This window comes from Trichechus manatus, unplaced genomic scaffold, assembly GCF_000243295.1.
Source record: "Trichechus manatus latirostris isolate Lorelei unplaced genomic scaffold, TriManLat1.0 scaffold00074, whole genome shotgun sequence".
Lineage (NCBI taxonomy): Eukaryota > Metazoa > Chordata > Mammalia > Sirenia > Trichechidae > Trichechus > Trichechus manatus.
Window position 1 is genome coordinate 4,634,531 of NW_004444010.1, and position 14,538 is coordinate 4,649,068.

General features: G+C 37.9%; 1 protein-coding gene across 1 annotated transcript in view; it reads left to right on the top strand.

Moving 5' to 3' along the window:
- ITGA1 (integrin subunit alpha 1) overlaps positions 1-14,538 on the top strand; it is a 187,510-nt gene that overhangs the window by 121,693 nt on the left and 51,279 nt on the right. The window contains exons 10-12 of the mRNA XM_004380455.2: positions 1,408-1,481; positions 2,410-2,554; positions 10,099-10,241. Coding sequence (XP_004380512.1) covers positions 1,408-1,481; positions 2,410-2,554; positions 10,099-10,241 — 362 coding nt within the window. The remainder of the gene's footprint in view (positions 1-1,407; positions 1,482-2,409; positions 2,555-10,098; positions 10,242-14,538) is intronic.

Below are 14,538 nucleotides of genomic sequence, written 5' to 3' on the forward strand. Positions count from 1 at the left end.
TTTGGATGGCTGCTGCTGTTGCATTCTTATTACTGGCCTTGAAAAGATACATGAGAAAGTACCTTAAAGCATTGTGGACTAATAAATGCTCAAATTAAAGTGCATCTTGGTCATTTAAGTTAAAGGGCAATTCATATCTGTGATTAAAAGGATACATTTGAATTCTTGATTGATTGTTCCATTTAATCTAATTCTATAAAAAGGCAATTACTGATGTATTCATCAACAAATTTGTGCCAGTAAATAACCAGTAAATAGTCTAATTTCACAAAAAAATAAAACCATTGCCATTGAGTTGATTCTGACTCATGGCAACCTTATGTGTTACAGAGTAGAACTGAGTTCCATAGGGTTTTCTTGGCTGTAATCTTTATGGAAACAGATCGCCAGGCCTTTCTTCTGCAACATCTCTGGCTGGGTTCGAACTGCCAACCTTTTGATTAGTAAATTAATGCAAACCATATGTGCCACCCAGGAACCTAATAAACAGTATAATTTCACAAATTTGATTATTCCCATGCCTCAGTGAAAAGGCAGACTAACTTTCTTAAAATTATGAACTATTTTTAACTTATCTGCAAGGCCAAGTAAATCAGTAATATCCTACTGGAATCAAATAAAGCATCATTCCTTCAATCCCCTAATGGTTTGTGGCTTTGGATTCATGAATATTTTGAAAATAATTCTGGAGTAGCATACTTTCATAGAATGCTTTGGATTATCTCTAAATCTCAGTAAAGAGTTTTAAAATGGGTGCAAAAATATTTTTTTCAAAAAAATATGTGATTGAATGGCACGTGCCCTAGACCCCTGTCAAAAAGTCCCCTCTGATCTGTGAGTAATACCCACCTCCAGCAATTACAGCAAATACAACCCAAGTCTCTAAACCCTTTATCAGACAATGGAATCCCAAGAGAATTCCAGGCCTGAAATATGGGTGGGGTTGGGGGAGACAAAAGACCTCTTTTAATTTGTGGATGAAATTTTTTCAGCCTTACATCAAGTAAATTTAGCCTAAGGTCTCAGCAGGGTTGCCAGAGTGTGGGAATAAGACAGAGGTTTCCTATTACATTTCAATTATAACCACATGGATCCAAAGCACCATAGAATCAACAAGCACGCAGCACTGTAAGAACAACGTGAATGGAGATTTCTCAACTCCTCCTGCAAGAACAGGGAAGACTCTGACACAGGTGAAGGCAGATGTACAAGCCCTTCCACTAGCATTCTCTGACTTCTACCCAGGCCTACAGAGGGATTTTGGATTGAGAAATGTGGGCCCTAAAGATGTTAGAGGATCTGATGGATAAAGACTATGCACTATACCAAGTTTCTGTCTGCTGGAAGTCAGCAGTGTGATAGGAAGCATTGCATGTCGCTTATGATGATGATTTTCCTATTTTATAGCTACAGCTGATCAATCAGCAGCTTCATTCGAAATGGAAATGTCTCAGATGGGCTTCAGTGCTCATTATTCACAGGTACGTTGATCACTTGATAGAAAATGAAATGACTTTTGGCTATATTTTCTCCCCCCAAACTAACAACCAGGTGTTAGCATTACAAGTGCAACTTGCAGTTCATGGCTTGAGCAGTTATTCAGCCCATGATGATGTTTCCTAATCCAAATACTGTAGGAAAATGGCATTTCAAAATCTTCCTGTTAGGAAAATATGTTATCTCACACAACTCACTCATTGTACTAATAATTATGAACTAGACAGTTTGAGTGCTTCATTATGTAGTTATACATCTGGCTGAATGAAATATTTAAAATATTTGCTAAAGGTATGAAATTTATCATTTTCTTAGTGACAAGATATTCGAGGATCATGCTAAAATCCATGTTCTGGGTAGATAGAACCCAGGATTCCTGGCATCTAGAATAAAGCCGAAAGACAAGATTAGAAAATTTATCATTTGTTGTTGATGGGGCAGCTGGGTGGCACAAATGGTTAATTGCTCTACTACTAGCCAAAAAGTTAGCAGTTTGAACCCATCCAGAGGTACCTCAGAAGAGAGGTCTGGTGATCTGCTTCTGAAAGGTAGCAGCCTATAGAGTGGCTCTACTCTACACACACGGGGTTGCTGTGAGGTGGAATTGACTCCATGCCAACTAACAACCACAGTAAGAAGTAGTTAATGGAAGAAAAGGCATCAGGGTCCCTTCAAAGGAATACTGACATTTCATTGTATAATTGTACTAGTAGATGTATAACCTACAGCATTTCTCTTTTGTAAAATGAAGGTGAGAGTAATGGAATCTAGCCCATAGGGTTATTGTGAGGATTATATGCGTTAATACACAGAAAGCACTTTGAACAGTACCTAATACATAGTTAATGACATAACAGTGTTTGCTCTTACTGTTTTTATTAAATATGATTGTTTTCTCTATTTGAATATAAGGATTGGGTTATGCTTGGAGCAGTAGGAGCCTATGATTGGAATGGGACAGTCGTCATGCAGAAGGCTGATCAAATCATCATCCCCCAAAATACAACCTTTAATGTCGAGTCTAGCAAAAAGAATGAACCTCTTGCTTCTTACTTAGGTAAGGTTTGGCTGTGATTGACAGAAGGTTGCTATGGGTTTCCTTTTGTTGTTGTTGTAATCTTTAGCATTATTTGCTTTATCTATATAGGCTTACAACCATGTGGAAGGATACTGATAAAGGTAAATTCTAAGAGCTGGATATTTGACAGGACCCATGTAAGTTTTCAGGCCTCTAAGCAGTCTTAATTGGTCAAGATTACAGAACATGACAGTCATTCTTTCTCAGAGGAGCTATTTAGAGTAGCGAATGATTTCAGCTGGTATGTGCACTTTCTGAGCTCTCCCTGTGTCTCGTATTCCTTTTGATTCTGAGGAAAGCATTGAACCTGGTGGACAGGAAATGAGGGTAGAAAAAGAAAGCTTGATTCTGCCTGTAATCCTGAAGACCAAGTACCTAAACTCTCTTAATAATCAATCATCTGCATAGTTTGTTTCTCTGAGTCCTAGGTTTGGAAAAGAAACGTTTAAGTTGTTTTTGTCATATAGCTTCAGATTTAATCACTCTATTCACAATCAGACAAATACTAAACTTAAACCCAGTGATATAACATCATCTTATTTCCTAAGGACTTGCTTAGCATGAGGAGTCTGGATCTGTACCAGGCTGAGAGCTGCCTAAGGAATGCCTAAGGAATCTTACCAGAACAAGATCTCAGTAAACAGTCAAGGTGGGGGTGAGGGGGCTTAAGACAGAAAAGACCCTCAGATCTTTTCCCAACTCTTTACTCACTCAACACATATTTTTGGGATGCCTCCTTTCCCCAGGCATTGTTCTTAGTGCCACAGATGCAATATTGAGCCTACAGACAAATGCTATGGCTGTGTGGTGTTCACATTTTAGCACTCTGACCTTCCTCTCTGGGATCTTTCTGTCCTAGAGGCAAGTGTTTTTATCCCTCTATCCCAGTTTCTTTCTGTTTGAGAGGAAGGTGGTAAGATTCTGTCTTGTGAAGAATGGTAAGATCTTTACTGCTACCTCTATATATCTCCTACCTCCATATATCTCCCAATTCAGGGGCCCATATTAAAGCTGTAAAGTCTGCAAGACTTAAGAATAAAAGCCTGAGAGTTTTAGATGACTAAAAATATAACGGCAACCAGCAGATATAATGTGATTGTTAAAATCCCTTAAGACACAGCTAATAGACACATGAGGAAATGCTCACAATCATTAGCCATTGTTGTTGTTATTAAGTGCCCTCGAGTCAGTTCCAACTCATAATGACCCTATAGGATAGAGTAGAACTGTCCCATAGGGATTCCATGGAGCAGCTGTTGGATTCGAACTGCTGACCTTTTGGTTAGCAGCCGAGCTCTTAACCACTGCACCACCAGGGCTCCAAATGCAAATCAAAACTACAATAAGACACCATCTCGCCCCAACATTACTAGCACTAATCAAAAAATAGAAAATAACAAATGTTGGAGAGGTTGTAGGGAGATTGGAACTCTTATGGTGGGAATGGAAAATGGTACAACCACTATGGAAACTGATAAGGTGCCTCCTTAAAAAGCTAGAAATAAAAATACCATATGATCTAGCAATCCCACTCCTAGGAATACATCCTAGAGAAATAAGAGCCATCACATGAACAGACATATGCACACCCATGTTCATTGCAGCATTATTCACAATAACAAAAAGATGTAAACAACCTAAGTGCTGGTCATAGGATGCATGGATAAACAAATTGTGGTAAATACAAACAATGTGGAATACTACGAAACAATAAAGAACAGTGATGAATCTGTGAAACGTCTCACAACATGGATGAATCTGGAGGGCATTATGCTGAGTGAAATAAGAAAATCACAAAAGGACAAATACTGTATGAAACCACTATTATAAAAACCCAAGAAAAGGTTTATATACAGAAAAAAACAATGTTTGATGGTTACAAAGGAGGGAAGTGGTGGGGAGGAAAAATCACTAACTAGATAGTAGATAAGTGTTAACTTTGGTGACGGGAAAGACAACACACAATATAGGAAAGTCAGCACGACTTGACCAAGGCAAAGTCATAGAAGCTTTCTAGACACATCCAAACACCTTGAAGGACTGAGTTACTGGGGCTGAGGGCTGGGGACCATGGTCTCAGGGGACATCTAGGTTAATCGGTATAACATAGTTCGTAAAGAAAATGTTCTACATCCTACTTTGGTGAGTAGTGTCTGGGGTCTTAAAAGCTTGTGAGCAGCCATTTAAGATACATCTATTGGTCCCAACCCATCCAAAGCAAAGGAGAAAGAAGAAAATGAAGACACAAGGAAAATATTAGTCCAAAGGACTAATGGGCCACATGAACCACAGCCTTCACCAGCCTGAGCCCAGAAGAACTAGATGGTACCTGGCTAGTACCAAAACCACTCTGACAGGGATCACAATACAGGGTCCAGGACAGAGCAAAAGAAAAATGTAGAACAAAATTCAAATTCACAAAAAAAAGACCAGACTGACTAGTCTGACAGAGACTGGAGGAACCCCTGAGACTATGGTCCCCAGACACCCTGCTAACTCAGAACTGAAGTCACTCTTAAAGTCCACCTTTCAACCAAAGATTAGACAGGCCCATAAAAAAACTATAACATACTTGAGGAATGTGCTCTTAGTTCAGTCAAGTATACCAATCCAAATGGGCAACACCTGTCCAAAAGCAAAGATGAGAAGGCAGGAAGGGACAGGAAAACTGGACAAATGGACACAAGGAACCTGCAGTATAAATGGAAGAGGGGAGAGTGCTGACACATTGTGGGGATTGTGGCCAGTGTCACAAAACAATTTATGTATAAATTATGTATAAATTTTTGAAATTTATGTATAAATTTCTTCTGTAAATTTTCTCCTAAAGCACAATAAAATTAAAAACAAATAAATCCCTTAAGACACATTGAACTGCATGAGTGAAAGTTTAATCTCTTTCCTACAAAAGCTCTATCATATTCTGCCCTGGACAGACAATAGCTAGAGTATTCCATTGTTAGAAACATCACACATTACAAAAAGAAAATGACAAACAAGGATTTACCAGTAAAAGATAATATAGAGGATATAGATCTAGAAGGAATTTCCTGCTACACACCACTCTTCCCCAAAACTTTAAGAAATTGAAGGTTCAAAACAAAATATACATTGTGTGTCTTTTAAATATTTGGAGGACTGTGATGGTGACATAAAATAAAAGGATTGAGCTTAAAACTTATACAGAGTTTTAGCATTAAAAGATCTGAGACAGCATATAGCTAAACATCTAATTTTCCAAATTAAGAAACTGAGCAATAGACAATTATGTCACAGGGCAGGTCTGAAACTTCAATCTTGGTCTTTTGATTTGTATTCCAGTCTTCATTTCACCATTCCAAAATTGCTGATTCTGGGTTGATTCAGAAAGCACCACGCAGATACTGAGTACTTGCAATGTGCCAACCATTGAATTATAAATTGAAGATAAGATACACAAGGCAGATCAAACCCTGCACTGATGCAGACAGATAATCCAAGAAGCAATCAGTATAAAAAAACCAAACCCATTGCTGTCAAGTTGATTGCGACCCATGGTGACCGTACCGGACAGAGTAGAACTGCCCCACAGGGTTTCCAAGGAGCGGCTGATGGATTTGAACTGCCAACCTTTTGGTTAGCAGCTGTGCCATTTAACCACTTGTACCACCAGGGCTCCAAAAAGATGGTAAAAGGTTAGATCAGATAACTTCTAAAAGTTCTGTGAGAGTGCTTTATGTGAAATACCTTGGAATCAAGAACCAATTTAACCTGAGACTTCTTCATATCCCGGGTAGAAGGATCATAGAGCATTAACCCTCAAATATAACTAGTGGCATACAAATTAGTAGAACTCTTTCTGTAGGACTCTTTAGGAAATTCTTTTGACAATTTGTATGTAGAACCATGAAAGGTTCATACTACATTAACTTAGACATTCCACTTGTGAGGGTCTAACGGAAGAAAAAAATTTAAATATTTAAGAATGCCAAGTGAAGAAACATATCCATTGTATTGTTATTTCTGATAGTGTAGAAAATGATACGATCCTAGATGTTCAGCAATATGGGGATAGTTAGGTAAGTGGTAAATCTCCTTACTATAACATTACGACCCATAAAATATAAAAAGCATAAGGCTGCTGATCCTGTGATCCTAAAGACAAAGTAATTATGGCTCTGAGATGGCTCTGAGGTCACAGAGACTTGAATTTGTTTTCTGACTCTGACCTCCAGCTAGTCAATTTTTTTTTTTTTCTCTTTCAGAGCCTCAATTTGCTTATTTCTAAAATGGAAATAATTAACGTTACTGTGGGGTAAAGAATTATTTTATATAAAGAATTTGGTCTTTGCCCTTGGTTCCTGAAGGCTAACTACTAAAACATTGGAATTTCCCCAGTGACTGAAGTGTCTTTGATGAGGGCTCCAGATTACACCTGAGGGTTTATGCTAATGAGTTGCCTTTTGGGTGGGAGGTTGGCCACGCTAGAAAGACCACCTTGTGATTATCAGCTGACCTCTAGGCAGTGGGGCGTGATTCAATCAATCATGCCTACATAATAAGACCCCCATATGGGCTCTGAAAACAGAAGCTTCCTGGTTGGTGATAGAAATCCATGCACGTAGGAGGGTAGCATGTCCCTTTTTGGGAGATGGAAGCTCCATGTTGGGAACCCTTCCTGACCTCGTCCTATGTGTCTCCTCATTTGTATCATTGTTGCTATTATAAAACTATAATTGTAAGTGGAGGACTTTCCTGAGTTCTGTGAGTCATTCTAGCAAATTACCGAACCCAGGAGAGTAACGGGAGTCAGCAGGTCAGAAGTGAGGTTTCCCCTGAGTTCACTGCTGGTATCCTGACGGGGCAAAGGGAACCCCTGAATTTTATTTTTTATTTTTGGTAGCCAGCAGGTCAGAATCCTGAGGGGTAGTGGGAAACCTTCGAATTTGTAATCAGCAGGTCAGAAGTGAGAGTGTTGTGGGGAAAAGAAAAATAGTTTTTTGTTTTTTTTTCCCCAAATGGTCCCTTTAGATCTGACATGAGGCTCTGCAGAATGGTTCCTTGTGGCATTTACAAATTAAAAAGAGATTGAACGTGTTAGCCCAAAGTCTATGTAGATGGCAAGTTGTTAGACTATGAACAATCTTATGAAAGAGGCAGAGGTAGATGCTATATAAAAACAAAACAAAACAAACAAACAAAAAACTGAATACTAATCAGAATGATCAGAAAGAAGTTGGAGCTGAAGCTGTTGAACCACTGTCAGAATATAGTCATGCTCCTATCTTTCTAGAAACCAACAAACTGCCTATGACAATATGCACTTAGCAAGCAGTTTTGAGGGTGAGAATACAGTCCAGGTCCTATCCCTGCCTCCTGTACCCGCAATTTGCTGATTTCTAGTCATGCCAGACAGGTTCAAAGGAAAAGTTACGAGGCAAAGGCATAAAAACAAGACAGATCATACCTCTGTTTCCCATTACCTCACCAGATCCTAGCTCATTTTCCAAGAAGTGGATTACGTAGCTGACATTGATTTATCCTTTACAGATCCATGCATATGGCTGCCAGTTGTGCCATATCTTTAATTCTGTGCTTTTCTTATCCAGGGAACAATATTTAGCTTACATATTTATGATTATTTTTCTTTTCGTTAAGATTAGACTTTGTTTGTCCCACTATTTCTCTTCCTCTCTGTTGTGTTCAGGCACCAGAGCCCCTGTGAGTGACTACCTGATGGTTGTTCCTGTTCCTGTGATTATTTCAGCGAATATTTACAGTTAGCAAGTGCAAATTATCAATCCTAAATTACCTAAATAAGCACACAAATCCAAGTCTCAAACATAATTTTCCACTTATTTTTAAAGGGTTTTTCTTATCAATTTGCGTTCATAGCTCTGAAAATTACAAAAAAAAAAAAAATCAAATTGTACGGACACTCTCATCCCACTCCCTTTTCTGTACTTCTTAGTAGGGCAGCATGAAATAAAAAATAACTTTTGTTTTGCACATTCTTCCTTTCCATTTTATTTATATATAAACAGACCTTAAAATCTTTGTTTTTTAAGCAAGTTTGTGGTTAGTAATAACAAAAATATAATGCATTACATGTCTAAAAAAACAATTTTGCATTCTATTACGTATAATAATAAAAAAATCTTGATTAAAGAAAGATGAAGAAATAAAAATGTGAGAAAAATATTCACAAAGGAAAATATGCCTGAGGAATTGTGTTCCCTTAGCACTTGCAAAAGTAAACATATTTTAGCACAGAAAAACCTCTGTTCCTTTTTTAAATTTTTAAAGGTATAACTACTACCTTAGAGTAAAATCAGTACAATATTTTTCTTAATAGTAGGTGCTATGCTGTGACCTTTTAAAAAATAACCTTCTTTCTGTTTAGACAACTCCCAGTATTAGAACATCTCTTTCTTCTGTTGAGTTGAAACTTGCATGTGGGAATTTTTATCCATTGATTGGTCTTTGTTCTCTAGAGCAGAGAAACACAAAGAATAAATCTAATTCTTCACTTGGAGAACAATAAAAATATGTCTTAAAGATGCAATTTAAAATTTTATGAAAGGTCAGTTAAAAAGAGAAGTGATCAAATACATGAAAACATGTTCTAGCTCACTATTAATAAGCAAACACAAATTAAAATCACAGTGGGGTGCTATTGTTAGACTATGTTTAACACCTATTAAAATATCCACAAATTTAAATAACATTAAAGACACCCAGTGTTTGGGAGCGTTTCATGAAACTAGTACTCTTTTATGCAGCTGTTGATAGAATAAATTGGTATAAATATTCTGGAAGCAATTTGCCAGACACTATAAGAACCATTAAAAATTTGATCCAGTTATCTATTCCTTGAAATTTATTTTCAAAAAAGTCCAAAGAAGGGAAAAATTAAATGTTTAAAGATGTCATTGCAGGCTTAAGTATATTACCAAAAACTTTAAAACCACCTAAATGCATCCATCAGGAAATGGTCATGTAGAATAAAAGTAACGCCTGGTGCCTTAATTCAGAGAAATAATCTTCAGCCATTAAAACTGAAATTAAAAAGGCTAGGTAGCAACCCAGAAAAGGCTTACATTTGCTATGATTCTGACTATATAAAATTATTCATTTCTATAGTAAATATACACACATCTGAAATGAAATATAATTGATATATTACAAAATGGTAAATTTGGATTATAAGAGATTTGGTTGTGTGTGGGGGGGTGAGTGGGTGGGTGTGTGGGTGGATGTGTGTGTTTCAGTCATCATTGTTATAAAATTGTGCCTTTAGACAATGAAAAACTGAGGTTGGAAGAAATGTACATTTTCAGTTCAAAGCAGTTGAAGTAGATAATCAACACACTAAAAGCTTCTACCAAAACAAACTCCTGTGTGCATTTAAAAAACAAATCCTTTATTTAAAGAGAAAAAGTCTATATAAAAATGGTTCTTCCAACCATTTAAAATTAATCTTAGTTTATTATGTACAGAATTTATGGAGCCGAATAGCATATCTGGAATCTCTGTTTTGTTAGGTTACACCGTAAACTCTGCTACTGTTTCTGGAGATGTCCTCTATATCACTGGACAACCAAGGTACAATCACACAGGCCAGGTCATTGTCTACAGGATGGAAAATGGGGATATCCAGATTCTCCAGACACTCAGTGGAGAACAGGTAAGATTAAAAATTATTATTTTACAATAATTCATTACATTCAATATTTACTGTGAGTAGGGCCCTGTGTTCGGCTCCCTAGAGGGATATAAAGGGTCTTCATCTTTGGCCTCAGAACATTTTAGTTGAATGGAGATGGAGGTAAGATATTTATATAATAGATATAGACACAGATGTAAAAATAAATACAAGAAAGGAGATCTAAAATATTGTAGTAGTTGTTGTTAGGTGCTGTCGAGTCGGTTCTGACTCATAGTGACCCTATGTACAACAGACGGAAACACTGCCCACTCCTACACTATCCTCACTATCCTTGTTGTGTTTGAGCCTGTTGTTATATCCCTCTCATGGTAGCTGCCTTCTAAATTTCTTAACATAGACAAGTGAGCACTTCCAGCTTTGCATCCGTTTGTTGAAATATCTCAACTGGTATTCCACCAGTTCCTAGGGCCTTGTTTTTCACCAATTCCTTCAGTGCAACTTGGATGTCTTCCTTCAGTACCATTGGTTCTTGATCATATGCTACCTCCTGAAATGGTTAAATGTCCACCAATTCTTTTTGGTACAGTGACTTTGTGTATTCCTTCCAACTTCTTTTGATGCTTCCTGGGTTGTTCAATATTTTGCCCATAGAATCCTTTGGTATTGCAACTCGAGACTTGAATTTTTTCTTCAGTTCTTTCAGCTTGAGAAGTGCCGAGTATGTTCTTCCCATTTGGTTTTCTAGCTCCAGGTCTTTGCACATCTCATTGTAATACTTTGTCTTCTTGAGCCACCCTTTGAAATCTTCTGTTCAACTCTTCTCCTTCATCATTTCTTCCTTTTGCCTTAGCTACTCTATGTTCAAGAGCAAGTTTCAGAGTCTCTTTTGACATCGGTTTGCTCTTTTCTTTCTTTCCTGTCACTCTAATGACCTTCGCTTTCTTCATGTCTGACGCCCTTTATATCATCCCACAACTCACCTGGTCTTCAGTCATTAGTGTTCAGTGCATCAAATCTATTCTTGAGATGGTCTCTGAATTCAGGTGGAATATACTCAAGGTTGTACCTTGGCTCTTGTGGACTTGTTTTAACTTTCTTCAGCTTCAATTTGCCCTTGAATATGAGCAGTTGATGGTCTATTCCACAGTCAGCCCCTGGCCTTGTTCTGACTGATGATGTTGAGCTTCTCCAACTATTTCCACAGTTGTAGTCTATTTGATTCCTGTGTATTCCATCCAGCAAGGTCCACATGTATAGTTGCTGTTCATGTTGTTGAAAAAATGTATTTCTGATGAATAAGTTGTTGGTCTTGCAAAACTCTAACGTGCGATCTCCAGTATCGTTTCCATCACCAAGGCCATACTTCCAACTACCGATTCTTTGTTTCCAACTTTCACATTTCAATCACTAGTAATTCTCAATTCATCTTGATTGCATGTTTGATCAATTTCAGACTGCAGACTTTGGTAAAATCTTCAATTTCTGCACTTTTGACCTCAGTGGTTGGTGTGTAAATTTGAATAATAGTCGTATTAACTGGTCTTCCTTGTAGGTGTATGGATATTATCCTATCACTGACAGCATTATATTTCAGGGTAGATCTTGAAATGTTCTTTCTGACCATGAATGCGATGCCATTCCTCTTCAATTTCTCATTCCTGACATGGTAGACTTTCTGATTGTCTGATTCAAAATGGGCAATACCAGTCCATTTCAGTTCACTAATGCCTAGGATATCCATCTACAGGTGCTCCATTTCATTTTTGAAAACTTCCACTTTTCCCTGATTCCTAATTTGTACATTCCACGTTCTGATTATTGAAGAAAGTTTGCAGCTGTTTCTTCTCATTTTGAGTTGTGCCACGTCAGCAAAAGAGGTCCCGAAAGCTTGACTCCATCCACATCATTAAAGTCGACTCTGCTTTGAGGAGGCAGCTCTTGCCCAGTTGTATTTTGAGTGCCTTCAAACCTGAGGGGCTCATCTTCTGGCACTCTATCAGACAATAGTTCAGCTGCCATCCATAAGGTTTTCACTGGCCAATTTTTTCAGAAGTAGATTGCCAGGTCCTTCTTCCCAGTCTGTCTTAGTCTGAAAACTATCCACCGTGGGTGCCTCCGCTGGTATTTGAAATACTGGTGGCATATCTTCTAGCATCACAGCAATATGCAACCCACCACAGTACAACAAATTTGAACAATTAGTAATCTAAAATATTAAGAACTATAAAAGTTCCAGTGGCACAGACAGTTAATTCAGGAGATGGAAAGATTGTTTTAAGCTAGTACTGGTGCAGTAAGTCTCAACTGGAGATAAAATTTGTGCTGAGTCTAAAAGGAAAGATAGAATGTAGATCGGTAGAAAGAGTGGTGATAGAGAAAGATAAAAAGATAATGTAGAGCACAATTGAGTGAGGTCTTGAATGGCAAACTAAAGAATTTGGATATTTTCCTGGAGGTAATGGAAAATTGTTTGTAACAGTTAAAATTGGAAAATTCTCATTAGGTAATATTGAATATTAAGAGAAGTTTAGGAAACGATACATGCAATGTGCAATCATAGGTATGCTGTTTTTAGCTGCTGTGGAGTTGTCCCCTGACTCATGGTGACCAATGCAGGATGGAACAAAATGCTGCCCAGTCTTGCACCATCCCCATAATTGTTTCTGGATTGGAGTGTTGTTCTTCGTAAGGTTTTCATTGGCTGATTTTCGGAAGTAGATTGCCATGCTTTTCTTCCTAGTGATTCCTAGTCTGTCATAAACTTTCTTGCTAGTCTGTCATAGCCTATGAAACCTGTTCCACATCATAGCAACACATAAGCTCCCACTGACAGTTGGGTGGTGGCTGCACATAAGGTGCATTGGTGGGAAATCAAACCCGGGTAGCCTGCATGGTATATAGGTATATAAATTGAAATAAATATATATAAACGTATTAACTGAAAGATGTATACACACTGTGTTAATTTTGGTTATTACTGAATTGTAATAATCTGAGTGGATTTTCTAAGCATTCTGTAATGAGAATTTATCAACTTTATTCTGCAGTGCTCACCAGGGGTTTCTTCTTGGGCTTCACTAAATAATATTCCAACTCATTGGACTACCGTAGGTTGTATTTGTGCCCCCTCCTCCCCACCCTCACCTCCTGACTACTCAGAAGGGCAGGGCAGCATCAGACACTCCTCTTCTCAGAGATCTTACAGCTCAACACAAAAGTACAGCTCGGGTGTAGGGAGAGAAGGAAAGGACACTCACATCAGACAGGTGCAGGGACTGCCCTGGATTTAAAGCCTTATGCCCCACAGGAGACAGTATCCTTTAAAACATTATCATGGACACAGCTTCCAGGGTCTCTGCAAAGGGCATGCCAGTTACAAAATCACTGTACTCTGAGAACCCCAAAATATGGCATCACTATCAGGTATTTATAGTTCTACACAGCCTAAATACAATGTACTAATCAAAGATTATTTTTACCACAATCAGTGTTGCTTAACAATACAGTTGAAATCCTATCCTCATCTGATTCTGTGGAACAGAGCTAGACTAAACCAAAGGTCAGATTATCATACAATGGATGAAAGGGTTTTATTAGCCCTTTGCCCATATTTATAATCATAAAATACATCAACAATAAAAGCAGGCTATTGTTGTAACTCCAGGATGTTGTGAACCTTAATGTAAACTATGGACTTTAGTTAATAATAATACATCAGTATTAGTTTATCACTTGTAACAAATGTACTGCAAGATGTTAATAATAGGAGACACAGTGTGCGGTGGGGAAAGGGGTATATGAAAACTCTGTACTTTTGTGTAATTTTTCTGTAAACCTAAAACTCCTCTAAAAAATAAAATCTTTTAAAAACAGTCAACATCTAGCAATTGGTTAGGAATGTAGAACTGGTGCTTTCAGAAAGAAGATAGAATGAAATTTGCAATTTCAGGTAGTTGAAATGTTTGGGAAGGACTGGTCATCTGGGATACGAGAATGGAAAGAAAACCGTACGTCTGAGCCTTAGAAGAGGCCAACAGTTGGGAAATGGGAGGAGGAAAAGGGACCAGCAAAGACGGAGAGAAAGGGTGGTCCATTATACAGCGGCAGAATCAGGAGAGCAAAAATAGAATCGTGGAAGCACAGGAAGGAAGTTTCAATAAGAGAATTATCGTGAGTGTCAAATATCAAAAACAGGTCAATAATTGGAAGACTTATTTCATTTAGATAATTAAATGTAAGTTCCCTGCATTTCCCTAAAACATATCCCTGTTTAAAAGACAAAACATATAGCTGCAAGGGGTTGCCCCCCGCACAC